The sequence below is a fragment of the Corvus cornix genome, chromosome 1A (genome assembly GCF_000738735.6).
Source record: "Corvus cornix cornix isolate S_Up_H32 chromosome 1A, ASM73873v5, whole genome shotgun sequence".
In the NCBI taxonomy this organism is placed as follows: Eukaryota; Metazoa; Chordata; class Aves; order Passeriformes; family Corvidae; genus Corvus; species Corvus cornix.
In genome coordinates, this window is record NC_047057.1 from 63940981 (window position 1) to 63968203 (window position 27223).

Genomic DNA, 27223 nt, shown 5'->3' on the forward strand with positions numbered 1-27223 from the left:
TTTCCATTGGCAAAAAGCAGTGTTTTAATTATTCTGTTAGTGGCTCTCAGACACTTTTCTTGCCCCAAAATATAAAAAGCGAATACAAAGTATAAAACTGATAAAAAGAAAATGAACGGGGTGCAGGACAGTCATTACAGTGTTTGGTTCTTTCCTGAGGTATGGGAACACACACATTGCATACTTTTCTGTAAAGGATTTTGTTTAAAAAAATCCATTTATTTTTATTTCAGCCTGTAGTAATGCAGTATATTTATAGAATTACACTAATTAATGCCACCACTAAATTAAACACCAGTTTTGATTTGTGACTGCAGTACTGTTAGATGTCAGTGGAGGAGGCATTTACACCATGGACTGACAAAAGGGTCTGACTGTATTTACAGTCAGAGACATCTTTGTCTTCTGCATTTGAGCAGGTTTTCCAGGTTTTCAAGGTGGTCATTTGATCACTGGAAGTTGAAACCAAGATAAACCCAGTGTGGAAAGGCCTCTTCTGAAAAAGAGTTATCACACCTAGAAGATAATGTCATAGTTTTTGGAATTATGACTGCACTAAAAATGAATTGATTTGAAAGGACTTGATTTGATACACCCGACTGCAAACCCAGGAGTGATGGGTTTTCTTGGTTAATTTGCTTGGAAGTGGAATGCTGCAACTTGGATGTGATTTCCTCCACCAATATTGGTCACAGTTGAGTGTAGGGTACTGAACCTGGAACTGAAAAGAAATTTAGGAAAGCAAGTAGCATAATGTGACTGAGATAATTTATCACCAGGCAATGGTACCCTGCTTATATTTATTCTGAAACACTTCTGAAATAAGCATCTTATGAAAGTTACCAATGCAGAAGAGCAATTGTGTGGTCTGATACTGCTGTCAAAACACAGCAGCTGCACAATGTTTTCAAAGGAAATAAAAACACATCCACATGGACTTAGCTAATTAAAGTCATACAGAGCTGAGTGGCAGGCACCAGATTGGGCTGAGGTATGACATTCTCCACCAGGCTGCAAAAGTTCCACCCAAAAAGGTAAATCTTAGACCTCCAAAATATCTTGTGTCATGGTTGTTTTCATCCTAAAAATGTTCAAACACAAATGCCCACATTCTGGAGAAGTTTCCTGGGATTTTCTGTTTGGGTTGCTATAGGTGATTGGAAGCACCAAGATTAAGGCATGAGCAGTGACTGGTAAGGCACTTTAAGGCTGATAACCCTTTAGCAAGGACTGATTTCATTCAAAACCATGGAAAAGCAAGGAGTTACAAGGACCTTGAGGGAACTATTGCTGCCTCTGCCTCTGTACAACAGACACCTGTCTTCAAAAGAAGATTCAAGACTCCCGAATTCTAATGAAGAAGCAAAAAAGACATCTCCACACATTAGGAACTTGTTCAGGTGCTTTAAATCTCATCTTATCATGTGCAGACACGGCTGGAGCAGAACCAGCATCCCTGCAATGTGTTTAGCACACATCTAACCTGGCTCTTCCCACGGTGACCCAAAGCTTTTCCTCTCCTTGTTGTGAGGACACACATTCCACACCTGGGCAGTCACCTCAAGAAGATGCTTTTGCACTTGTCAGCTACAAAGAGAAAAGGGGCCAGTCATGGCTGCAGCTCTCTCAGGCAAGAGGCAGGACCTGGGAGAAGCTCCTGGAGTAACCACTCCAGAATCCTCACAAGGGAGTGCTCACAGTGCCCACCTTACAGTGCCCTTTAGAGAGAGAAACAACATAGGGTGGCAAACCTGAGGCAACCTCTCCTGGTGAAACAAGAAAGAGCCAACACTTACGTGCCCCTGCTCTGGGGGATGTTGTCAGGGAGTCATTGACAAGAGCCAAGCCTCCCATGGGTGTCCCACAGGAGTGTTACCAACCAGGATGTGCCTGGAGGAGGACTGCCTGCACCAGGATCACCACTGCACATGCTCAGGGACACGTTCATAACACGCAGCTTGTTGCCAACTACAATTTGATCTTTATAACTCAATTTTAAGTACTACAGAACACAACAAGGTAACTAAACTTAAACCTTTATGACAATTAGGAAACTCCACCCTTTGAATAAAGAGCCTTTTTACCTCTGTCTTAATGGTAGCAAGAAATGCTGCCAACTTCCACTAAAGGAGCATCTACTTTCCAATCAGCAACTGTAGCCTCTAGCTAATTCCTACCAGTCCCTGGCAAAGCACTGCACCACAAATAATTCAGAAGAAGTTCTTCTTGATGGGACCCTAATTGCTGGCACCTTTGAGAATCTCAGTTGCTGCTGTGGAAGAGATAAAAATGTATAGTACAAACAATTTGAAACAGTGTGCATTTGACAGAACACTGCTTGAGTAAAAACTGTATTTTGAAAGAAATAAATCCTGTTGTGGTTTTGATTATACTAATTATTTACTTTATTGAATTGTTTCCACTTTGAAAATGTGTATGTTTGTTTTGTTCTACACTGTCTACTAAAATGAAGAATAAAACCAGACTGATCAGTTTTGCCTTTGGAACTCCTATATCAATTGCCAACACAATAATTTTACATTTAAATTGCAAACAATACCTGGTGATATTTTAATCCAAACCAGTAAAATTTTCAAATTGAAATCTTAAAACTGTTTCTGGAAGCATTTCTCTTCACACTGGATTCTGAAATCTTTTTAGAGAACAGAATCAGTATTTCATGCCTGCATTATGCAAACACATTACATTCTGAAAGTGGAATTATTCAGAGGGAGCAATATTTCATCAAAGAACGGTTAAGGAACGGAAAAAAAACCCCTGGCGCTGTTACACTTCTCGCCCATCAGGCAAATACATAGAACAGATCAGAATGTTTTGTCCAAAGGCTGGGAAGCGCCCCAGTGACTCCCAAGTGTCTGTAAAGATGTTGTACTTCAGGAAGAGGCGCTGCTCCAAGCTGGAAGACAGAGTAATATTCCTACTCAAGATATAGACTCCATCGTTGTGGAGAGTGCAAGTCAAGTTAAGGCCGGATTTGGATGAGTTCTCATTGAGGTAGAGCCACTCTTTGGTGGCAATGTTGTAGGACTGCACTGTCAGCACGTCCTCGCTGGGGCTGGATCTCTGGTTTGGTCCAAGGTCAAGGATGCAGCCCCCCACCAGGTAGATGGTCTCCTCCACAGAGAGCATCTGCTGCTTGCGGACGTGCACATCGCACAGCTCCAAGTTGGTCCAGGAATCAGAAGTGGGACAGTACTGCAGGATGCTCATGTTCCTGCCTGAAACACAGAGGAGACATTCACAAATAGGTAATTCTGTCACAAGGCACTCGTGGGGGAGCGTTTTTCTTCCCGACCAAGTGTCCCAGCCTTTACTGCAGATTGCTCACACACTGCAGTGCACAAGCAGGGCAAGCCAGGGGAGAAATGGTGATCACTGACAACTTTGCCCTTGACAAAAAAACTTCGAATGTTCTGTTCCTTGGCACAAGGGAAAAAAGTTATGCTACTTCTGGCACATTACATGACGTAAATTTTCTGGGCATGCACATTTTAGCAGAATAATCCCTACCTTTTAACTTATGCTTTTAATTTTGTCTCTGGTTGATACCTAAGAATTTTTTTTACAAAAAGAGAAATGGAGTAATATTCTCCTCTCCAGAAGTGGTCACAGATGAATCAAACTATCATGAAGACAGTATGCTTCATTAATGGCTGTCAAATGATGATTTATCATCCAAGCTTAACTTTGATACTTTGCATTTCATTCTATAAATTGAAGTTTTATGGAATAAAATTTGTAAAGCTGGTTACATTTCAGCAAGTGGCCTGGATGACCTAAGGGCTACCTTTTAAAGAGAGAAACACATTGTCAAAATCATCTCAAAACCAGGAACTCTGTGCTCTGCCATCAGGCAGAGGCTCAGAAAGAAGCTGAAATCATGTCCATAATTCACAGCTCAGTGCTCAGTGAATGCTTGTGTTGGCAATAGTGTTATTCCACAAAATTGTTACGATGCCACCCTGATTTATGGCACAGGGAAGACCCTGGCTGTGCCCAAGGTTTCACTAAATTATCACAGAACGCACACGACTCAGTAAATTCAGTTCCAGTCTCTGGAGACCTGAGCTCAAATCCAGCCTCAACTGACAAGCGGGAACAGGTTTGCAGACTCCAGACGGGTCTTTTATTAAATCTGCTCCATGTTACCAGTCTGTGCTGCAGGATGACTTCCAGTGAGCTCCCAGGGGAAGAGCAGACAGGGACATACTGACGAGTTCTATAAGGGCACAGGTATAAATAGCCCCAAATATAACTGGACTGTCGTGAATGAAGTGCATCAGTGGTGTGACCAGGGAGGTGCTGCTCCAGCATTTGCACTCTGGTTTTTTTCATGTCAATGCTCCATGAAACTGCAGCTCTACACATAGATGACCTTTGTCTACAAACAATGTATCATTCACTGACTCATTAAGGGGAGAAGTCCCAATTAAGTTTCTATGACTATCTACAGCAGTAAACTTCCCCTGGAAAATGTGCTATTTGAGAGGAGGTGTATGAAATAGAAGTCCATTGCAATGTGGCCCTCACATGCTCAGTCCACAGCCTGGGTCTTTTATATCCACTGAAACAACAAAAAAACCCCCAAAACAAAACCCACAATACAAAACATGAACACCACAGTGCCTGACATGGAATTTCTGTTAGGATCTACATTCACAACTGAGAGCTGCAAACTCAAGAGAAGGACTTTATTCAAGAAGTGTCATTATAATTTACAGTGGGGAATTCCAGATCCCGCCATCTTTTGGAAAGTGCAGTCTCAGGAGAAAGCTCTACACAAATTAAAAAAATAGCCCACAAAAATCTACCAAAACTGAGGTATAAACAGAAATACCAAAAATTACTAAAAATAACATAACATAAAATCCATTAATTGCTGCACGTGTTTTATCTAGTAAATGTAACAAACTAGCAAATAAACCTTAAGCGTTTTTTAGATCTTTAGGCCTTAACACTTTGACACCTGCATAATTTGAAAGGAGAATCATCAGTTAATCGTGGCAATTCTGGTTTCTAAGTCTGCTACCTGTCCTAAGCCAAGATGTCACAGAAAAACTGATTCCAGACCCTTGTTTGGGAAATTATTTATAACAAGCACAGGTGTTTGTTGTCCTGAGTGATCCTGGATTTGCATTTCATCTTATAAATCGAAGTTTTATGGAATAAAATTTGTAAAGCTGGTTACATTTCAGCCTAAATGTGTTAGTTATCTACTGCTCAAAACTTCATATTGTTTTATAGCCCTATTTCCATCAAAAAAGGCTTTTTAGGAAAAGACCTAGGAAACAACAGAGGTTTGGAGGGCAGCAGCAATCCCCTGGAGTGTGGAGGAAGCCAGAGGTAACTCACTACCCTCCTTCAGCTGAACCCACAGGTAGCAAGTACTGAGTCAGGAGCCTGACACAGGGCAGCAATCCTGACTGCACATGCCTTGTGCAGGAGTTTTAAAAGGAATGGGATCTGAATCAGTAATGTGCTAATCTTCCTCTTTATGACACCAGGAGTAGGCAGCCTGATGAAAGAACAGCACAAATATCAGAAAAAGAACTTGCAGAGTGCAGAGGGTGTAGGAGAAAAGCTGGTCCTCCCATGATTGTGTAGCACTCTTAACCAAGTCAGAGGTTTTTCACCTTACCGCTTCTTTCTCTCTCTCTAGATAAAAATGCCAAACTGCTAACTCCAGTCTCTAGAGACAAGACTTCCCATTAACCTGTTTCAACCCCTTCTCCTCGTTCTCCTGTCTCACAGGATGTTTCCCTTTGGATCTGACTTCTCAGCATGACAAGTGTTTCCTGCCAGGCATTCTGAGTCCCAGTGCTGGACATGAGGGAGCACAATGGCCCCAAAAGATGCCATAGTGGGGATGAGCAGAGGACTGGGACTGCAGCTCTCCATATAAGACACTGGCACATTTTTCTCAGAGAAGCCACTAGGCTCTGGGTCAGAGTGGTCTGGACAAAATGTGTTTGAGGGTTTTCATTACCAAAAGGACCACAGGGGGTGGCAGTGTGTCTTTTATAAACTTTAAAATGATTCAGAGCTCAAATCTGCTCAGACACTAGAAGGGACAGCTTGTTCTAACATCAGTTTAGCTTTGCTTGCAGTACTGTCTGCAAAAGCTGATCTGTCTTCTAACTTCATTTTCTGTTTGGAAAGAAAACCCTTAAAACTACTGTGGTCAACTGAAGTGGGCAAAGGCCAAATTCAAACTTACGAAATCCTGGTAAATACTGAATATTTGACATGTTTAAAAAACTGACTTCTAAAGCTTTGAGAAAATGGTCTGCCTCCCAAAAAATGGCACTATGTACTTAAAGAATGAACAAATGGGAGCTCTTTCTAACAGCACTTGTTTGCTCACTGGATAAAAGAAAAGTAATTGTCAGAAAAGAATGAAACTTCAAATGTTTCCCTTTGTTCAGTGTCCTCAGAAAATCTGGTATAGAAATCAAGTAAGCTAAAAGTGTGGGTTCTTGCTTCAGCTTTTGATTATTCTATTAAGTTATTAAGGTATAGCTTGAATTTGCCTGTGAAAACAATTAAATACTGTAGTGAAAAGACCATGACATCTATTAGTACATGAGAAATACTAATGCAGGCAGGTATCTTCTAGGCATTTTTCCTTCTGACAGTCTAAACCAGGTATTTAAAAAGTAAACAAAGTATATCTGTTGAGACCTCTATTTACTGTGTGACCAAAATCTAAGAAAAGGGGTAGCAGCTAAGCTGGGTGCTGAAGTACCCACTAGTTTGTTCTCTCCAAATAACAGAGCCCCAGGTCCACACAGGCTCTGAAAAAAAATATAAATACCTGATTCTTCCCTGACAGAGCTATTTTTTTTGTTTTGTTTGTCAATTATTTTCTAGCAGCCATTTATTTCTATGTCTTTTAATGAGCATTATGCAGCCTTCTACACAAGTTCAAAAGCTTTCCTGAAAAACAAGAGAAAATTATCCGAGCCTTGGAAACAATCAGGTAAAAACCAACAAGAAATAACAGCAAACTTGTTACCTCGTGCAGTGTATCCTCCAATAACGTAGATCTTGCCCTTGCATTCACAAGCTGAGAATTCTGCAAGAGGGTTTGGCATGGACGCCACGAAATTCCACCAGTCATTTTCTGGGTTGTAGCACTCCACGTTGGAAAGGGACTGGCCACCGATGGCATAGAGCTTTCCACTGACAGCCAGGAGCTTGAAGTTGGATCTGAAAGAACAGATTGCAGCACAGAAATGAGTTGCATCATGTACAGAAATACACAGGAAAGTTCTGATGCTCTGACACACGCTTCACCACTCACAGTTTGCACCATCACTTCAGGTATCTGCAGCATCTGAACTCTTCTGTGCAAGGCCAAAATGCTGTAACTACATTGGAATTACTCAGGACAGTACCCAGTGACATTCTGGATGTTGTTGATGATGCTGCAGAGGCTGAGGAATATTTTGTTTTATATCTGTGCCAGTTCAGCTCTGAATGTTCGGTTTAACCAATGTGCTCAGTAGACAGCTCGTTTTTATTAGGCTTTTAGTAATGTGCCATCGGTAGAGAAAAATGCATTACATGGACACACAGTGAAGGATATAATTTCAGTTAAAACTGCAGAAATTTCAAACAAGACTTGATGGATGCCTATGAATGCATACTTGTTTTAGGCTGTATTATGGATTCTCTTTAATAACCCTAATAAAAAAGCAATTTAAAGTGGAACACATTGAATCCTGTTCTGCAAAAGAAAGAAGAGAGAATCTTCTGTACCCTGTTCAGCAATAAATCACTAAATACATCCTCTGAAGCAAGATCTATCTGTAAATTATGTCCTACTCATAGCTGAACAAAAATTACATTGCACTCCATGACCAATGCCCTCCGAACTGGTCATTTATTTCTTAGTCTGTTCCATTATGCTCTCAAAATTCACACACGGCAAAGGGCAACTTCCTAATTCCTGAAGCACAAGAAGTCTCCTATCTCACACCCTGAAGGTAACACAGACACGAACAAATGGTCCATGGGTATTAAAGGTGCAGGTCTGGAGGAAGAAACCGGAGGATGTGAAGACAGAACTCTTGGATGCTCAAGCTCTTCCTTCCAGCTAGGGAAGCTGGTCTAACAAAGGATGAGCTTTTCCTCTCCCCAGGAACAGCCTCACTGCCCAAAAAGGTTGTTCCTTCTCTTCTGCTGAGACAATTGAGACTTTACTATGAGTATCACAATTAACTGGATGTGTGGCAGTCCCTGGAGTGCACCAGCTCAGCACAAAGCCAAACAGGGAACTGTGTTGTGTCTGTAACACTGACATGATGTTTCAGACCTGCACTGGCCTGCTGGGCAGCAAAGGGAGTTCCACCCTGTGGGAATCCAACATTCAAAACTTACTGCTAAGTACTTTTGCAGGGTTTTGTCTGGACAAAATGAACCCTGCCTAGCGGCAGACTGCCCTGCAACTTCTTTTTATTAAATGTATTTGGAAAAAGGATTTGTTTCCAGATGGAATCACTTTGTTCTTGTCATCCTGATACAGCTTTGGAAACTAAAATGCTCCTTTGAAGGAATTAATTGCTTTTATGCACTTTTTTTCCCCTGACATGAGCGATTAGGTCAGTCTGTTCATATTCCCTCAATAGCAATTATGCTTTCCATTTTAGAGAATTCAGAATACCATAGCAATCAATAGCAGGTATGAAATGAGGATAACTACTTGCAAAAAATTATGATTTTCAAAGGAATATACCTGTTGTAAAAGTTAGGACAGAAAAAAAAAAAAACCCAAAAATTAACAAAGGGGCAAAACCACAGGGAATATTATCTTATTGAAACACAAACAGCACAACTTCCAGCTTTAAATATTCTAAAAGGAGGCCAAAAACCTTTGTGTCAGCCATTTAACCACTTCCAAACACTCATTAAAATGGAGTGGAGGTATCTCAGATTTATGGAATTCATTAACAATAAGGTTCATTTTACTCAAAAGTAGCTGCAAATATCCATCAGCACACTTTATATGAAAGTTTGGACAATGGCTCAACATGTTATGAAAAACTTCTACCATTCTCCTCTACATGCCAGTAACAGCAGGTGTCTTTACGGAGACTGAACATTAGGAAATACTCAGTTCATTTTTACACTCTTTTAATGCATTGGAGCAGCTGGAACCAAGGAAAGCAAACACTGAGCAGGGAGCCAGCTCTCCACAACCAACAACTGTTCCATGGACTACAGCCTGGAAACAGCGAGGCCGAATCTGTCAGATTCAACCACAACGGAACTCCACTCACACCTGCGACTTGCCGAAACATGAGGGATCAAGATGTACTTTCCAAAAACCAGGCCTAGTGGGTCCCCTCTTGCTGGGACAAGCCAAGGTATGAGCTGCCTCCTGCTGCCGCCATTCACTCTGAACAGAACCCCAGGAACACCAGCGAGTCGGAGCCATGGGGTTTTACCATTGCTCAAAATCTGTTCCTTCGCTCAATAAAGTACAAAGCACTACGTGCACAAAGGAAGGAAAATGTAACACAGGAATGCAGAGGAGCTGGAGGTCAGAGCGGCTTTCTGCACACAAGACAACACTCCACAGCTTCCCAAACCCCCCCCATGGCTCTGGATTGTGTTAGGTGTATCTGCAGGAGGCCATGGGGGCAGTGGCTATAAAGGACCAGCACACATGGTTTTTGTTCACTGACAATCTCACTTAGTGTACAACAAAAAAGAGTTAGCCCAGATACTGGAGAGGACTTTCTGATCAGAGGGGTGGCTAAACATGGGAACAAGACATCTGGGAGGAGGATTCCAAGGCAGGCTGGGATCTACATTGCTGGAGGATTTCAAGAGCAAGCTAAATGTGAATTTGTTTGCAAGGTAGCCTTGGTCCTGCTGCAGAACCTGAGCCTTGGATTAACCAGCATTGCTTTTTCCTGCCAAATAATCAATTTAACCTTAAAATTTCTCAAAAATCAGATGACTTCTTTGTACCAGAGTTAAAGCACTTACAACAGAGACAAGGAATCATGAAAGCACAGTTACAAAGCAATTCCAAAGTGTTTTACATATTTTCAATGAGTTACTTACATGAGTCTGCAGAGTACTCTGCATCCAACATTTGGCTTTGGATGTGTGTGATACATTTCTGACAAATAAGGTATGGATGGCTGTAACTGAAAAATTTCTGAAGTCTATATTTCACCAGCACAGAAGAAATTTGAGTGAATTTTAAAAAAAAGTATACAATGAGGAAAGAGAAGGTCTCCTAAACAAGTAGCATTCTCTAGAAGCATCATCTCCTATATTCCTGTAGGAGTCCTCAGAGTGGCGGCAGTTCAGGCTCAGATTGCTCACAAAAATCATGTTCCACGTGCATGCGCCCAACTCCAGCCAGGGTCCTACTATGGTCTTCCAAGCCTGGAAGATTTACCTGCCATGAGTAGGAAGGTTCTGAAGGAAAATAGAAGTGGAATATACAGCTCAAACTGGCACATGCAGTAGAAATCCTATATTATTTTTAAGTAGCAAATTTCAACAGACACTGTTCACTTAAAAAAAAAAAAAAAAAAAAAAGGTTTGGCAAGGTATTCCAAGACATTACTGCAACAGTCCCCTATGCACTTTGTTACCTTCTTGACCCCAAAGACCACAAGTGGTCTCGGGCAACACTTACATGGAGCTGCTTCCATTAAAAAGTTCAGGTCATTCTCTGGAGAATTCCAAGTACAGAAACACCTCTAGAATGAAAAGGTCTAGAAACTGTGATCTGATGTGGACTATTTGTGACCAGCACTGGATTTAGCACTCAGACGATGAGAAATGCCATGCTCAGTCACGGGCTTCCTTTGTGAGCCTGAGCAAATCATTTTATCTCCCTTGTGTATGCAGAAATTGGGAATAACACTTTCTCGGGCTCCTGGGGGCATCACAAGAACAACACACAGGAGCTGTCTATTGTGAACAAGTTTGAAATTAAAGTAATAAGAACTGTACACCTAGAAAGAAAGCCAACAGGGATGACCCAAACCAGAACGGCTGCTAAATATTCAGGTGGCTTTTGTCTTCTACTCAGAAGTAGGTTAGGACTGCTTCATCTAAGCATGTGCAGAGAATCCCAGCATCCTGGGATTCTCTATTACGACAATGGAAATAATTCACAATAAAAATACCATAGAACTTCAAAGGTTTGTTTAGGGCAGAAAACTCTCATATGAACAGAAGGGCAGCACAATTACATCCATAACTCCTCAGCCTTCCCTCGAGGCCAACACATGCAGTCACTCATGCAGGACAAATCCAGATCCTCTGCTGTCTGAAGTCAAACCAACTTCAATGGAAACTAGAGCCCTCCCTGAAGGTATGTCCAATTTCATCCACGGGATGTAATTATATCAGCTGGCATAAATTCATTTGCCAGACAGTCACATGGCTGTAATTCCTAACCAGAAGGCTGGGCAACCACCCTGCTTATTTTACTACAGCATAACAAACTAAAAATACAATGCCAAGCAAACTGCAGCTCTAATTGCAGGACAGATGTGTTGCAGACAGGCATCGGAACTGGTCATGTAGCATGCAAACCCCTCATGTTAAAAATGACCCTGCTCTTGGCTCCTAGGGCATAAGCCATCCCTCCCTGCCACAAAACACCAAGCAGGTCATCAGGGAGCTGAAATGGTTTGTCATACAGAAAAAATAACAATTAACAACTGCAGAGATGAGACTTCATGAAGCTCATAAAATCAGAAATGTGTTTTGTGAAGGGGTCAGATGAGCTTCCATGAAAAAAAGCTCCCCCAGTTACTCAGGGAGCAACATCCTCCCTGCTACTTTGCGGGTGCAATTCTGGGTACTTTCTGGCCTGCAATAACCACCATGGAATATAAGACTAGAGATTATTCCAAAAATATCCATTTGCATGCTGCTTTTCTGCAGTGAACGGCCAATGTGAAATTCCATTCAAAGGAACGCCTTGCTGTCACCTGAGATGGGTTTGAAGATTAAGTTAGCATGGCAATTCCATTGAAAACAGTAATGTTAGCAGAAAACATCCATGTGCATATTTCAAGTATAATGATTATAGATCCTAGCAAAAAAAAAAAAAAAAGGGGCAAGGGTGGAGGAAAAAAGGGTGATCTAGAGTTTGAATACACAAACTGCAAGGTGCAAAAACAGCCTTGAAAAGGTATTTTTTAAAAACCCAAGCTGCAGTCACCAGACATAGTAACAGCTCTCTTGCTATACACATCACAGAAACAGAACCTTGTGACGTGGTCAGCATGGGACTTCTGTGGGGAAGTTAATTTCCATAGGAGATGCTGCATGGGCTGATCCCATCCTCCTTTTCTAGCGAGGCCAAGTGCTCCCAACCCCTTTCACATAGGTCCTGCTGTAGAATGAAGCCAGCTAAAACATCTCAGGTCCCCAGGCATCTCAAGGAACTCTGCTACAGGCTCAGCTTCTAAAAAACAGGTCAGTAACAAAGGGTGTTTTCAGTATTTAAAAGCCAAACACTCATTTTACAGATGAAACTTTTCCCAACACTGTTCCAAGCAGTCAGAAACACTGAAAAAACAGTTCCTGACCAGTTGTGATGACTGATTACGGAGGTGATTATTTTAGTAAAACTCTCTCGACAACACAAGAAGTGGGGGGGGGAAAAAAAAAAAGGTGAGATAGGAAAGACTTAATTTTAGGTCAAATCCCTGTTTTGAGTGGGTTTAGGTGGCAAAAGCTAAATGGAGACAGGAATAGAGACTGCACTTTGACTACCCGGATACAAAGCATTTATGCCAATGGTTTGGGTCTCTGCATGCTCTTTCAGTTCACTGGATAGAGAAAATTTCCATTCTAGAGTGAATGTTGGCCTCCATACTTTTTCAGAGAGAAAAGATAAAATTTAAAACAATTTTATTAAAATGGAAACAAAGAGGAAGTTCATGTTGGAAACAAAGCCAGCTTGTTTCAGTGAAATGAAAGCCTTTGTTTTTATAACTCCAAAGTGTGGTTAAGGTAGAGCAGCTACAACCTTGGCCAGGGAGAAGGCCTCTCTTCTCGGGTCCTCCTCAGGGCTAGGTCTCCATTACTCTTTCAAGTACAAATTACACAAATGTTTCTGAACACCAACTACAACATCAACGTGTAATGAACAGTTCAAAAGGATAAAGGTTAAAAAGACAAATTGTCCAAACAATGAATGATTCCCAGATCCAAATATTCACATAAAGTGAGAAATTTCTCACCATCTTCCTGACATTTTTCTGGTATTTCACTGAAGTGCAGGCCTACAAAACATCTGCATTTTTATGGAAGTATAAACCACTGGATAACTGCTCCAAATAATTTCTTTTTGCCATCTCCAGTTCCTGGTATAGCCTGTATATCCCCACTAAGAGCAGGAAAACTTGTCACTTCCTTTACTGGAGTCATAATATACCACAACGAAAGCAGGAAAGGAATTTTCTCATCGGGTTTGTTTGGTGGTTCAGAGCACAGACAGGTCTGTATCGTATCCCTAAGGCTGAGCCAGTGCCATGTGACCCAACAGGACCTATCTCAACACCAGGCAGGGACACGCGAGCATCCCAGGGAGCAGGGGTTACCTCTTCTGGTTCATCGAGGCCAGCTGGCTCCACTCGTTCAGGCACGGGTTGTAACAGTGCGCGGCCGAGATCTCCTGGCTCGTGATACGGTAGCCGCCGACGATGAACAGGTAATTGTCCAGCACGGCCGAGCCGTAGCCGCGGACGCTCAGCAGGTCGGCGGGCAGGTTGTTGGCCAGCGGCAGCCACCGCCGCGCCTCCTCGTCGTACCTGAGCATGGCCCAGGGCGCGTCCCCGGCGGGGTGACAGCCGGCCGGGTGACAGCCGGCGGGCAGCCCCGGCGGACAGGCGCCCATCAAGTCCCCGAGCAGCACCAGGCTGGCCGTGCCCCTCATGCGGCGCTCGCGCAGCTGCTGCTGCAGCGCCGGGGGCAGCAGGAGGTGCGGGCGGGCGTCGGGCCTGCGCAGCACCTGGTGGTAGTGCGCGGCCATGAAGTCCAGGCAGGCGTCGTGCAGGTCCTGCAGGCCGTACACCTGCGCCAGGCGGTGCAGCTCGAAGCAGTTGCCCAGCCGCACCTGGGACAGCAGCAGGCGCAGCAGGGGCGTGACCTGCAGGTAGGACGCGGCCTCCACCAGCTCCTCCAGCAGCGGGGGCTCCTCCTCGCCGCCCTCCTCCTGCTCCAGCCTGGCCAGGCAGGACGTGTTGATGAAGTCCAGCACCAGCTCCAACCCCAGGGCGCTCAGCCCCCCGCGCAGCAGCTGCTCCTCCTGGCCCTGCCCTGCCTCCCGCATTCCCGAGCGGTAGAGCGCTCGGAAATAGTCGCTCTGCTCGATCAGCTTCCTCTTGCACACCGGGTAGCACTTGTCCCCCAGCCGGATCTGCACCACCTCTTCTCCGGCACCGGCCCCATCCCCTGCTTCCCTTCCCCCTCCTCTTCCTCCTCCTGCCGCCGCCGCCGCCGCCGCTCCGCCAGGGACATCGCTCACCGCGGGCCTGGCCGCGCCTCAGCCCGGCCGCAGCCGCCGCGCCGGCTCCTCCTCCGCCGGCCGGGCCGGGCCGCGCCGGGCCGGGCCGGGCCGGGATGGGATGGGCGGAGCGGCCCCGGGGTGCGGGGAGGCGCTGCCGCCGCTCCGGCCCTGCAAGGAGTGACAAGGGGAAGAAAAAAAAAAAAAACAACCGCACACAGGGAGGAAAGAGAAAAAAAGCCCGAAAAAGGCAATGTTGAGCGCTCCGGCTCTGCCCGCCGGGGGGGCCGTCAGGGCATCCCCGGGCCCAGCCAGGGTGGGTGTCAGGGACACGGTGGAAAGGCCAATGCTGGGCTCCAGGGGACAGCCCAGAGGCGCAGCGGTCCCCCCTGGTGCTCCCCTCTCCTGATTTGGGCCGGGATCGCAGTTCCAGCCGCAGCTCTAACCCCTTGCCATAAATGTACCGCTGCATCCCTGGCGAGGGGCGACATTCCCGAGCCACACACGCAGGGAAAAAGCAGCGTGTGTGTGCCTGGATCCGCGCACTGGCAGAGCGGAGGAGCGGCACAGCCAGCCTGGTGCCATTGCACCCCGGCACTGCCGCATCCCTTCCCGAGCAAAAGCCTCCCGGAGCTCACACTGCACGGCCAGTGCAGCAGTGGGACTCGGGAATGGCAAGTGCGATGCGTAACTCTGCTCTGACCCTCCCGACTCCCTGCGTGTCTCAGCCCCTGGTTTGCCCTGTGAAGACACTGCATAACCTGTTCTGCTACTCCATCTTTTCTATTTAAACTAAGTTCCTGGAACAGGACATCTCATGAGAGTGAGCTGCGTACCAGGGTCCTGAGTTTGTTTGACACGAACAAGGAAAGAGCAAATTAACAACTGAGCATATTGGGCAGGGGTAAAATGACAGATTTGCTGTTTGCCTTGCTATATTCTTGAAATACAGTGACAGTCCTTTTTTTAAAAAAACCCCTACCACCTGCTGAAACAGATGAGAAGTCTGCCATGCCTATATTCCTATGTGATGATACTTACTATGAAGATGTTCAAAACACATTCTTTACAAAGATACTTTCTTCGGGTATTGCAGACCATAGAAAATCTTTCCCTTTAGCAGTAGTGTGACTCATGTCCAGTTAGTGCAGACTGCTTAGTTTTCAGACAACTCCCTATTGTCACTGCTCAGAAAGGATCTTTCCCCCCACTATTAAAACATTTCAGTGGTATTAGTCTGTTCTGTGGGTTTTTTTCCCCCTCTCTTCTAAGGAAGACAGGGTTGTTTACCTTTTACCATTTCCTCTCTGAAATGATCCTCTCTCACTGTTTTGTTGATCTTCAGGTTCATAACTCTAGGCCATAGGGATAACGCAAATGTCAGTCTCAGTTACAGGTGTTCTTTTCTGCTGACTTTTATAAAAGCATTTTTTGAGGTGAGGTAGATTTCTGCACATTTTTGTTTTTCACCTCACTTCAAAGCATCTTCATCATCTTGCTTTTGCAGGGCCCATTTCATGTTCTGAAATCCTTTTATATAGGATCTCAACCAGACCCAAAGAGGTAATTTCAGCAGCCTTCACTAGCTGGGTCCCCATCACCTCTCGCCTTCTCTTTCCTACTAATTGTGTGTCACTATTTGCTTGGTTTGTGTTCCTCTTTCAGTCTTTCTCATTATTTAATTAATATTCAAATTCCACTTTCCTGTCTTCTGTCCTTGATGAAGCACCACATTTTGCTTTTTGGTTTCTTCCAGAGTTGAAGCTGAAGTATGAGCACTGGGCTGTTTTTTTCTCTGCTTCAGGTTCACCCTTCAAAAGACCATCACACACACCAAATGTCTCACCACCTCAGTAGGAGTCCAACCCTTAATTCCTTCTTGTTCTTTAAATCCCACAGGCAGACAGTTCAAGCAATTTTAATCATTAGTACTTCTGAGGAAAACAGAGATTTCGTGTTTGGCATGGCCAGGAAGCTGTTGTGTTGGAATACAGCAGGATTGCCATCTTTAGACATCTGCCTGGGAGTCCCTTATGTTTCATGGATTTGTAAGTTAGCTCCTAATTGGTGAATGCTTTTTCCATGTAGTCACTTATGGTAAGTTCAGCCTCAAAGTGTTGACACCACAGCCTGGGTGGATGGAATATTTCTTCTCTGGCCATATGTTGCCAGATGTGCCTGCGCCTGCCACTCAGCCTGGGATTTCCAGTCCTCCTTCCTCACAGTCCATGAGGCTTGTTAATGAGCTGGATCAGTTCTGGCATGTACTAGTAAGTGTTTTATTCCTGCCAGCAAACTTTCGAGGGCACCCACTGCATTCAGCAGGAGCTCTCACATGCCCAAGGGGTCAGCACTACTGAGTGGCCACTTCTGCAAAAAGCCTGTTTCCTTACCCAGTTGTTTTTACTGGGCTGATTGTCATCTCTCTGTGCTAAGCCAGAGTGTGCTGACAGGGCAGGTCCCTTGTTTTTTATTACACTCATCAGTCAGCCTGTGTGATGTGCTTATAGACTACTTACACTGCAAATGCACCAAGGCAGGGGCTACTCTTTTGTTCCACTTTTGTGGAGATAATGTCACCTGTCTTCCAGTCTACTGCTCTACTGGTTTATTCTAAGATCAATAATACATGTTATTATACTGGAATCAAAGAAAAGGCTTTGCTGTTTCACTGGCAGTCATCTTGGTTGTACCTTAAGTGAATAGGAAATGTATTTTTCAGAGTGGGAACTCTATTTCTAGAGCTACAAAGCCAAAATCTGTAGTGTAGAGCCATGAAGGATTTGCATGATCTTTGAAACAAGTATGAAAGACCATCTGTCATCCTTCAAGAACATGCTGAAGCATCAAGCATGAAAACAATCATGGTAGATGTTAAATGAGTTTATGATGCCCTGAAGAACAAGACACTTAAACAGAGAGGAAGACGAGGGTAACTGTGCTCAGCATTACAATACTTGTCTTCTAGACTTTGGCTCCTGGGGCAAAATCTTCAAGCTGTTTTAGACAGTTCAGGTCTACCTTTACAGTACCTGAGAGACAAATTGATACCAAGGAAAGGTGTTCTCAAGTGCCAACAAAGGGACTGTGAAGACATCAGAGAGTGTCAGTAAGGTCTCTCTTGCTCCAGGATTGCATTGGCCATTTGTGCTACATAATTTTTCTCTGTGTCTGATGCCTGAACTATTTTCTTGTAGTTAATGTCTGAATTACTTCCAAGGCTGAAGAGAGATCACTCTTTTCTTTTAAAAGGACATGGAAATGGAAGAAGCTTTTTTCATACAGCAACTCCTTTGTAACAGACCATTCAACCATGACACAGAGAATCTGAGCCTATCTCTGCCTGGGCACACATTTCTATAGCCCTCTGACTTTCCCAACATAGCAAAAGCAAGGAATCACAGAGAGTCAGGAGGAGTTATTGCTACAAAGACAAGAAGAGTAAAGCCAGAGAGACACTGGATAATACTTGAGAACCAGAGAGTAAAACCGACCTGAATGCTCTGAGGAAAGGACCACACTGAGTGAAAAAAACAGTGGAAGATTTGAATTCCTTTCAGCCTTATTAGTGTAAAGTGTGAACTGGAACCAAATCTGGGGATATTTAAAATATCCATGCTATCTGATATAAAATATAAAGTGCCACATTCTGCCCTCTGAGATGGCAGGGAATTGTACTGCACTGCCAGGGAACTGTGTATTGAGTAATAGTGGAACTACTCAAGACAGGAATTGGTCTTTTGGAAAGGATTTGCCAACTGCTGCCATTTTCCCTGTCCCAGGATACAAAGTACGCATCTGTGGAACACAGGAATTACCCTGCAGTATTTCAGCATTAAAAATATCCATGTTCTAAAAGATCTTGGCATTCCTGAGAGGAACTGACCAGAGCATAATTTTCCTTCAGCTGAACTCTGTGATTTGTGAAGGATGACCTGCTAAACGAGGGTAATTTCTCTTTTCAGATTCCCAGCCAAACAAAGCACTTCTTACCCAGTGCCATTAGCAATGCTGTTCCAAAAACAGAAAAAAAAGAAAAGAAGGAAAGCACTGTTACTTCTAATAGCACTTGTTTATACTTTATTCCCTAAAATTTTTTGTTAGTTTTTTTCTGCTTTTAATGTGCTGTTTAATTTATTCCTTGCAATAAAGGTATGTTGCAGCACTACTGAAAGGGTACTTGGAGTGGCATATTTTTTGAAAGCAGATTATTTACTATCAAGTACTGATTAGTCACATCTGAGTGATTAATACTAAAGTGTGTTCTCCTGAGCTCTCTCTGGGCAGGAAAAAGGCTGGCCCAAGAGTCTGTGTGTGGTGGGCATTCTCTGTGGATCATGAGGAAGTCCAGGCACCGGCCAGCAGAGTGGAGGTGGGAGAGTATAAATCCTTACAATGGCCTTCAACCTGGCCCATTTTTTACACCACAGACCCAGTAAGGAATTTCTTTGAAACTCCCTCAGGTGAAATGAGTGTTCCCTGACAAAACCTGAACGGGGGTCAGGCTGCTGGAGCACTCTGCCTGCTGCTGTACCTCCTCTTAGGGATGTTTGCTCTGCACAAATGTATTGTGCATCCACAGCCAGGAATTTCTTGTGCAGCTGTGCCTGGAGGAGACTAAACTGGGTGCTTTTAAAACAGCAGATATTTTTTAATCCTGGTGCAGACAGGCAGAGCTGAATTTTAGTACATAATAACTAGGTAAGATGGATGGTAATCCACATGGAAGACTTCCGCTCAGTATCCAGCTCTATAAAAATTCTCCACAAGATTGAAACTCCATCTCCTTTGCTTAGTTCAAGTTCTGCCACAAATCAGCATCTGTTCATCAGTGTTTGATAAACATTGTGCTTTTTGTCATGGAACTTGGCTCAAGTTGATCTGCAATGCCAGCAGATTTATATTTCTATGAATCTAATCTGCTGTTTGCTTGATCACACAGTCCCCAGCCTTGGGGCAGAGCTTTGGCCAGAATTAGTCGGAAGCCAAGCTCTGAGAGAATCGCAGGGCCTGGCAACCCTTGGAAACAAGGGCTTAAAAAATGGTTTGCATGAAGCCCCAGAAACAGAAACTGTAATATTTCACCTCATTTTACCATGTTGCTGGGATGGGACTGAAACCAGAATCTTTAGATTCATTTGTCCCTAACCTCGGAGAAGGTCAGATTCATTAAAAATGTGATATATTGCTCCAAACCCAAACCTGACCACTAATAACTGTTTTTGACAAAACAGTTCTCTCAAAAATGCTATTTTGTTGGACTTTAGATATTTTGCAAGAGTGTTTTGATTTCAAGGAAAATTTTAAAGGAGAAAGAAAGCAAGCACATTATTTGAATAACATCAAAAAGACTTGGTTTAATTTTTTTCCATGTATTTACATTTCATTATTTTATGATTCATTAAATTAGTCTTTTTAAACTTTTATACCTTAACAGAGTTACAGTGACATATTCTGAAATTATCAGTATACTTGGTTTACTTAAAATTTTGTCCTTACCACTGCTATAATAAAGGGAAAACACATGTGCATATCTCAGAAAAATGAGATAAAGATGATTTTAATACAGGATTGAAATTCAGTTTATTTATGTGGAGCACAACACAGGCAGGGCACTTCATGCTGATGTCACATGGGATTATGCTGCACATTTGATTAAATTCATTACTGACATTCACAGGAGGACTTGGGCAGGTTCATACCTCACCGGGGAAACTGCTTGGTCTCACTTCTCAGTTTGTCACCTTCCAGCTGCTGTCACACAATACCTGGAGGAGAGCTCAGTGTAACCCAGCTGTGGCCTTCTGGTGCCTGAAGGGAGCCCACAGGAAAGATGGAGAGAGACTACTGACAAGGGCCTGGAGTGACAGGACAAGGGGCAATGTCTCACGCTGACAGAGAGGGCAGAGTTAGATGGGATATTGGGAAGAAGTTGTTCCCTGTGAGGGTGCTGAGGCCCTGGCACAGGTTGCCCAGAGAAGCTGTGGCTGCCCCATCCCTGGAAGCGTTCAAGGCCAGGTGGGATGGGGCTCTGAGCAGCCTGGGATAGTGGTAGGAGGGTAGAAATGGGTGAGCTTTGAGGTCCCTGCTAACCCAAACCACTCCATGATTCTACAACTAAACACATCCTTTCTGGTCTTTACATATTCTGAGTAATAGAATGTAAAAGCTAAATACAGTTCCAAAACTCAAGACATATCTGTTACTTCATATGGGAAAAGTGTCTGCTTTTGCTTCTGTTTGGCAAAAGAAGAGTTAATACCTGATGATGAATCCTTTGTGCTGGGAAGCTCCTGGATTGTGCCATTCGAACTGCCAGCCCAGGTGGGAAACTTCAGGGACTGCTTCTGATTGTAAGAAGAATCATGAAAAAGATCATTTTGTTCCAGCGTGGCAGGTCCATTTAAATCTCTTTTACTGAAAGGTCTGCAAAAACATCCATGCTCTCACAGGAAACAGGCCCCTGCCTTTTTGTTTTCCAGGAGGAAATGTGAGGAGCCGGGTGAAAGGAGTTGCTAAATAACATGAAGCGCTGGTCTGGTACTGGCCGGACACTCCCCTGTATCGGTGAAAGCCTCTTGGTCCCTCTTTGCAGAGCACATGGAAAATCAGCCACTGGTTTGCAGGTAAGACTCGGGGATTTCTTCTTGCAAAAAGTCTGTGAATTAAAATTTCGGCACTAATTTACATTTCCCATTGAAAAGTCAAAGTGAAATTAAGGGGAAGCTGGAGAAGACTGTGAAATTTAATAGACAGAAGTTTTCTGTTTTTAAAGGAAATTGCCTAAAGCAGCCATTTATTCACTTATTTAAATTTCTTTATCTTTCATTAACAAGAAAGTTTCCCTGCAGCTGTTTCTGTCCTTACCATTTATTCAGAGACAGAGGAGGAGGAAAGAATACTTCTAATCTCCTTGTTAAGTGCTTCAGAGTTATTCAGAGTCTTCCAGGTTTCTCTTCTTGGAGATACAGGAAGAGTAGGAGCGAGGAAAGCAATCAGAAACCAACATTTTTGCATGCAAATCTAACAGAACAAAACAGATCTGAAATTCATACTAAACACAGGACGTAATGCCAAAATACAGGCATATCTTTCCAAATTTTGAATGTGTTCTATAACAAGTGATACCTTGGGATATTTGGAAAGCTGAAACAAATATTTTTAAAAATACACTGTCAATAGCGCTTGTGGCAATGGTAGATAAATGGCTAAAAGCTTCCCTGTGCAGTCCACTGAGTGCAAGCTGTCAGGTATTTTTAAATGTATTTAAGGTTGTAAGTGCTGATTATCACAGAAATGAAAATATCCAGCTACCAAAACTAAATAAAACAACACAAGTGCCAAGAGCTGGTTTTCAGGACAGAGGCTTGAAGAATTACCCGCTTACCCTCTTTCTAACAGTTTAATTCTCATATTCCCCACAACAGACATTTCTTTGGAATCCTCCTAATTATAGTTCCAATGAATAAAATAATGCCTTGGTCTTGCTGATGGATCAACAGGGGTTAACTTGCTCTGGGCTTTATAACCTTCCAGTGAGCTGTGTAAGGAACAAAATATTACACCTGTCAGTTCATTTCCAAACTGGGGGACTAGTTCTGCAAAAACAAACATCATCTGTAATGAATGAAGAATTAAAACGAGTTTGAGGTTCTCCCCACTCCACGTAACTGATCTATACTTCATGTGGAAAGGGGGAAATCCCTTGATTCTAATCTTGAAGGATAAAAACACAGTGTAAAATATTCTTATATATTGAACACCCAATTTTTATTGCAGACAACCGTACTTCTACCTAACTCTCTCAAACTCACTATATAGTCCACTGTGTTTAAATGAACTCGTGTATTGTAATATTTTCAAGCCTTTCTGTATGACAGGCATAATGTGGGAATCGGGGATCAGACTTGTTCCTATTAAGAAACAAAGCATGGGAGTTTCAGTTTTCAGACCAGCTGCTTGAAAAATCATCTCCCTGTATGTCAGCTGTGTTTTCTTTCTGACAGGCCTTTCCCAAGCAGAAAACCTTGTATAGACTGCTCAATATTCTTAAACTTAGTAGGGGCAGAACTCTCTCATAGCTTGAATGGAGGTTCCAGCCCTCTCCAGTCAGAGAGAGTTCATCTGGTCCTAGATCTTTGCCAATAAAATTGTATTATTCTTGAAATCAAAACAGTGTAGGGAAGAGGAACAGATCTCCACCTCCACCTCTGGCTGGAGGTTCATTTGTTAGCAAAGAAGGCAAATATCTGCAGTCACCAGATAACTCAAAGTGTTCAGATCCTAAACAGAGCTGTTTCTCTGTGCTGAGTGTAACAGTGCTCCTGAACAAAATGAGGTGGAACAATGTGCTGAGCTTGCTATTATTCACCAAATCTCAAGACTGCCTGCTTAGTTTGGTCTGAGAAGGTCAAGAGACCCAAAAAGGGGACCACAGAAACAAGAAAATTCTCCGAACAACTAAAACCAACCTGTCCCTTTTGTGTCTCAAAAACCATCTCCAAATAATTAAGTTAGAGAGCAACAATAATAACTGTTACAGTCCTCTGTAGCTCATTAAATGGCTGCTTTCTTCCATCCAGCAGCTGCCCAAACAGCGCCATGGGCATTGTCTGGAGGAGACCCTGCTCACGCCCCTGGCAGACCTGGCAGCATCCTCAGCCCTCCAGGGATGGTCTCTGCAGTGCTGGTGCAGCCTTCCGTGCACCCCTGGAGCAGAGGGGCGCTCCCTGAGCCCTGACACGGGGCCATGGCTCTGCTGGTGGCAGTGGCAGAAGTGCTGCTGCTTCTGGGTCTGGCTGGGGAGTCCCAGTGCCTCTGCTCGCCCACTGCCTTTTACAAGAACTGCTGGATCCGGCGCTTCCCAGGCCTCCTGGTCGACCTGCGGGAATCCCAGAGGAGGGGAGCCCAGCTGCTGAAGGGTTATGCAGAAATCTCACCCCAACAGTGCAGCAGAGCCTGCTGCCTTCTGAGGAATGGTGAGTGCTTGTTGGCAGGGTCATGGCACACGCTGAACCCCACATTTTGGGTAACGTTTATATAAACAGTCCTTCACTTGAAGAAGAAATAGAGGGGGTGGAAGGAGGATCTGTAAATTTTTTTGAGGCAGGAAAGCAGAGGCACATTGTAACTGTTGCCCCAACTTCAGTCCCATAGAAAGGAAATTGATAATCTGTATTTTTGTAGAAGACTACACTAGGAACACATTAAAATCTTAGGGTCTGCTTTGAAATTTTGGATCTCTGTTACAAAGAGAGAAACTCTTCAGTATTCATCCCCATCTACTGAAGAGAACAACCAGTGACAGTGATTCCTGCAGCAGTCTCTTCATGGAGTATGGCATCAGACTAGGACATGGTGAGAGGGAAAGTGGAGAGGACACACAGTTTGTCCTTCTCTGAAATACAAGAACATTCATGTCCTTGGAAAGAGCACTCTCTTATTCCATGTTTACATCATGTTTCTGGTGCAAACCAGAACAATAAAGCTCTAGCAATCAATGATAGCAGTTTTTCAGCTGGCCACCCCTTTTCCCCAGCCTGGTAAACTCAGGCTCAGAGCAAAAATAAGCAAGATCATTGTTTGTCCTAAGCCTTGTACTTTATCTGTATCACACTGAACTGGTACTACTCTACAGGAGTGTATTTTAGGAGGATACATGAAGTACATGTGTCCTGGTGCCTAAATTGTTAAAAACTCTCCGGACTGGAAAGGGATTTGGATATGGTTTTGGACGATGAAAGTGAGGCACCAGTTACTAAAAAAAGTCAGTATAAATTTTGATGGTATTTTGAATTATGAGCAAAAGTATGACCTTGAGAACCTGACAGTGACATAAGTTAGGTAAGTCCCAGCAGCAGTCCTGGGAAGAATCAAATTCTGTCTTAAATAATGTGATGTGAGAAAAACATTTCAGCAAGGTTGTTCCTATCTGGACAACAGACTTTTTTCTCATATCCCCCCGTATGGGACTGGATACTTACAGAGATAATAAATGGTAACTCAAAATCTCCTTTTTGTGTTCTTATATAGTCAAGCAAGTTTTGTTACAATCTTAACTAGAACAGAGACATTAGAGGGCACTTCAAAGGACTTTAAATCAGTTATTATTTAATGAGATACACGTGTAGAACTCAGATGGCTGTTCTAGGCCAGATGTAAAATAAGAATATAAGTTCTCTTTTGTGTGCTCAATTAGTTTGTATGATAATGAGAGAACCACAGGATCTGGTCTCTCTTCCCACAGGATCTGGGCAGATATAATGAACTTCTGATGTTAGATAACATCATGCAAAATGCAATGGTCATTCTGCTGAGAAGCTCAACTTTGTTCTTTATGGGTTCCAGTCTCCTGCAATCTAGCAGTGTTCTACCATGGAGCCATTCATGAGAACAAGAACTGCCTGCACATGTCCTGCCCAGCTTTGGAAAGCTGCATTCTAAAGGCTGGGGTTGATGTCATTTTGTACAACATCACAACAGGTAATTAAGCGATTCATTTATAAGGGCTGAAAAGACAGCAACTATGGGAAATGTTAAAATGATACCAGGTCAGCTGCTGTGCTAAATGATCTCCTGCAGTGACACACAACCCTAAAACAGATGAAAACTTTTTTCATTTTTCATTAATACACCTACTTCTGAAAATACTTCCCCCCTCCCTTCCACTCAGTGAGAAAGGAGCTCAGAGATCCACCCTGCTCTCAAGACTCATGCTCTGAGTACCTCATCAATACTGTCCTTGGCCAAAATACCCTCCCAGCTCTAAGAGATGGAGAGGAGGCTGCCACTGCTCCACATCCCCAGACCTAACCAGCAGCAAGGCTGAACATTTATTTTCATTAGGCACATGCACCACAAGCACACAGGTAACACAGACAAACACATAAAGCAGATGCACCAACACAGGGAGCACCAAAAGCCTCATCCTGCTTTTTCTGTGGGTCAAAATAAGTATATTTATAAATACATATGTATATATACACACACATATATAGAATGCAAAGTCCCCCAGCAGCTGGGCTGAGATGCTCAGGCTGCCCAGTCTGGACCTCAGTCTCCCCAGTTGCTGTCACTGGGATGTTTGAGCCCCCAGGGTGCAGCCTCCCTCCAGTTGCTGGTGCAAACTGTCACACACACAGCTTTCCTGGATCTCCCTACCCTGAGTAGCCTAGATCCCACCCTTTCTGCACCTTGGGCTCCTTCCCTAAGCATCCCATAGCAAGTTGTGTGTAATCCCAAAATGCACATCCCTTGCATCCCATGAAGTGTCCCATAACCTGAGGCAGTGACACCTCCAATCCAAAAGGGAATTATTTGGGCTCCCTGCCCTGCCCCTGTCTCCATGGATCCTTTTTGTGGGTGTACAGGCAAGCTATCAATAAACTAACATTATTCTAATTTAATAGGAATTGATCCAGATCTTCTCATTTTTGAGAAACTGAAATCCCAAGAGCCAAATGCTCACTCCTTAGCAAGTAAACCTGAGAGGCAGCACAGCACAAAGACCCCTGAGTGGGGAAGATGCCAACCTCACAATGCCACCATGCCAGGTTCTCCTCTGCTCCGAGCTCCATCTGCAGCCACGAGCCATGGCTTACCAGCAAATACTCACACCCCGAGCTGGAGCCTGACAGTGCAGAGAACTGAAGGTACTGCCTATCCCAGGGCAGAAACTTCCCCAGCAGATGAGCATTTTGCTAAGAGGACAAGCAGCAGGTCAGTCACCAGCTCAGACAAGAAAACTGCACACTCAGCACTGAGCCCCAGGCCCGCCAAGGTGTTATCCCACGTGGCCACCCCTCCTCGCCTGAACAGCAGCAAGCAGCACCTCAATGAAACCAAAGGCTACAGCGGGAGGAATTCCACATCGGATAACGAGGCAGCTGCCTGGGAAGCTGCAGCTTTGGGGGTCTGGTTGATTCCTGTTGTCCTTTGCTCCTCTCTCCTCTGCCTGTGCTGTTGCACTGTTGCTCTCACAGCCGGGTGCTGCAGCTACAGGAGGGGTCACTATAAACCTGTAAGGACAAGAACCATGTCCAGACAGCTCATAAAATATGCTCCTGTCAAAGGTAATCTGTGAAACACCATCCTGGCTATGGAACAAACAGGATTTTAAAAATGCACCCCCTGCGCCAGCTTACTTCTCCCACAGAACCAGTGATAACTTAGTTCAGCATATTTTGGTTATGATTTATTTCTCAGCAGATGAAACACAACTCCTCATCTCTTTAGGTAAGAAGCACCCACTAACAGCTCCCACTGTTTGAGACATTTAGGTTCATAATCTGATGCAATTAATGTCTGACAAACACTGTAATACTTTCCCCCAGGTTCACTGCAGGTGCAGTGTTGGTATCTCTATGTGGCAGAGAATTATTTAACTGGATGAGAAATCCTGCTGTAGTTATCTCTGTGCTTGTCTGTTTGCTACCAAATGAATAAACATCCCATGGAATGCAGGAATACACAAGTGAATTATGAAATGGTCTTTTTGTTTGAAGTGGTCAAAATGATCATGTTTGCTTCCAAAGAAAGGCTCATCCAAAAACCCCACACTTTAGAGAACATTGCCTTTTTATATGACTGAAAGTTAAGAAGGCTAAACCTAAACTCAGAGAAACACTTTGCAAAGAAATAGGTCTGTACTCTCTGGTGCCTTTCCTCAAGCTGAATGCAGCCATTAAAATTCTGCTTGTGTTCACTTTA

The 27223-nt window shown here is 43.8% G+C and overlaps 2 protein-coding genes across 3 annotated transcripts; one reads left to right on the plus strand and one right to left on the minus strand.

Moving 5' to 3' along the window:
• On the minus strand, window positions 1–14529 carry KLHL42 (kelch like family member 42). The gene is given in 4 exon segments (XM_010410843.4): window positions 1–3239; window positions 7037–7230; window positions 13611–14472; window positions 14475–14529. Coding segments are annotated over 4 exon segments (1563 nt in total). The 3' UTR covers window positions 1–2787.
• Window positions 13633–26987, plus strand: MANSC4 (MANSC domain containing 4). Of its 2 annotated transcripts, XM_039570693.1 has the most exons (5): window positions 13633–13720; window positions 20998–21141; window positions 23098–23493; window positions 24863–24997; window positions 25924–26987. In XM_039570693.1, exons 3-5 carry the CDS (start codon window positions 23265–23267, stop codon window positions 26595–26597), a joined length of 1038 nt encoding a protein of 345 aa, XP_039426627.1. In that variant the 5' UTR covers window positions 13633–13720; window positions 20998–21141; window positions 23098–23264; the 3' UTR covers window positions 26598–26987. The 2 variants fall into 2 exon arrangements, with proteins under 2 accessions (XP_039426627.1, XP_010408535.1); XM_010410233.4 differs by lacking the exon at window positions 13633–13720 and having other exon boundaries at window positions 20815–21141; window positions 23101–23493.
• The last annotated feature ends 236 nt before the right edge of the window (window positions 26988–27223 follow it).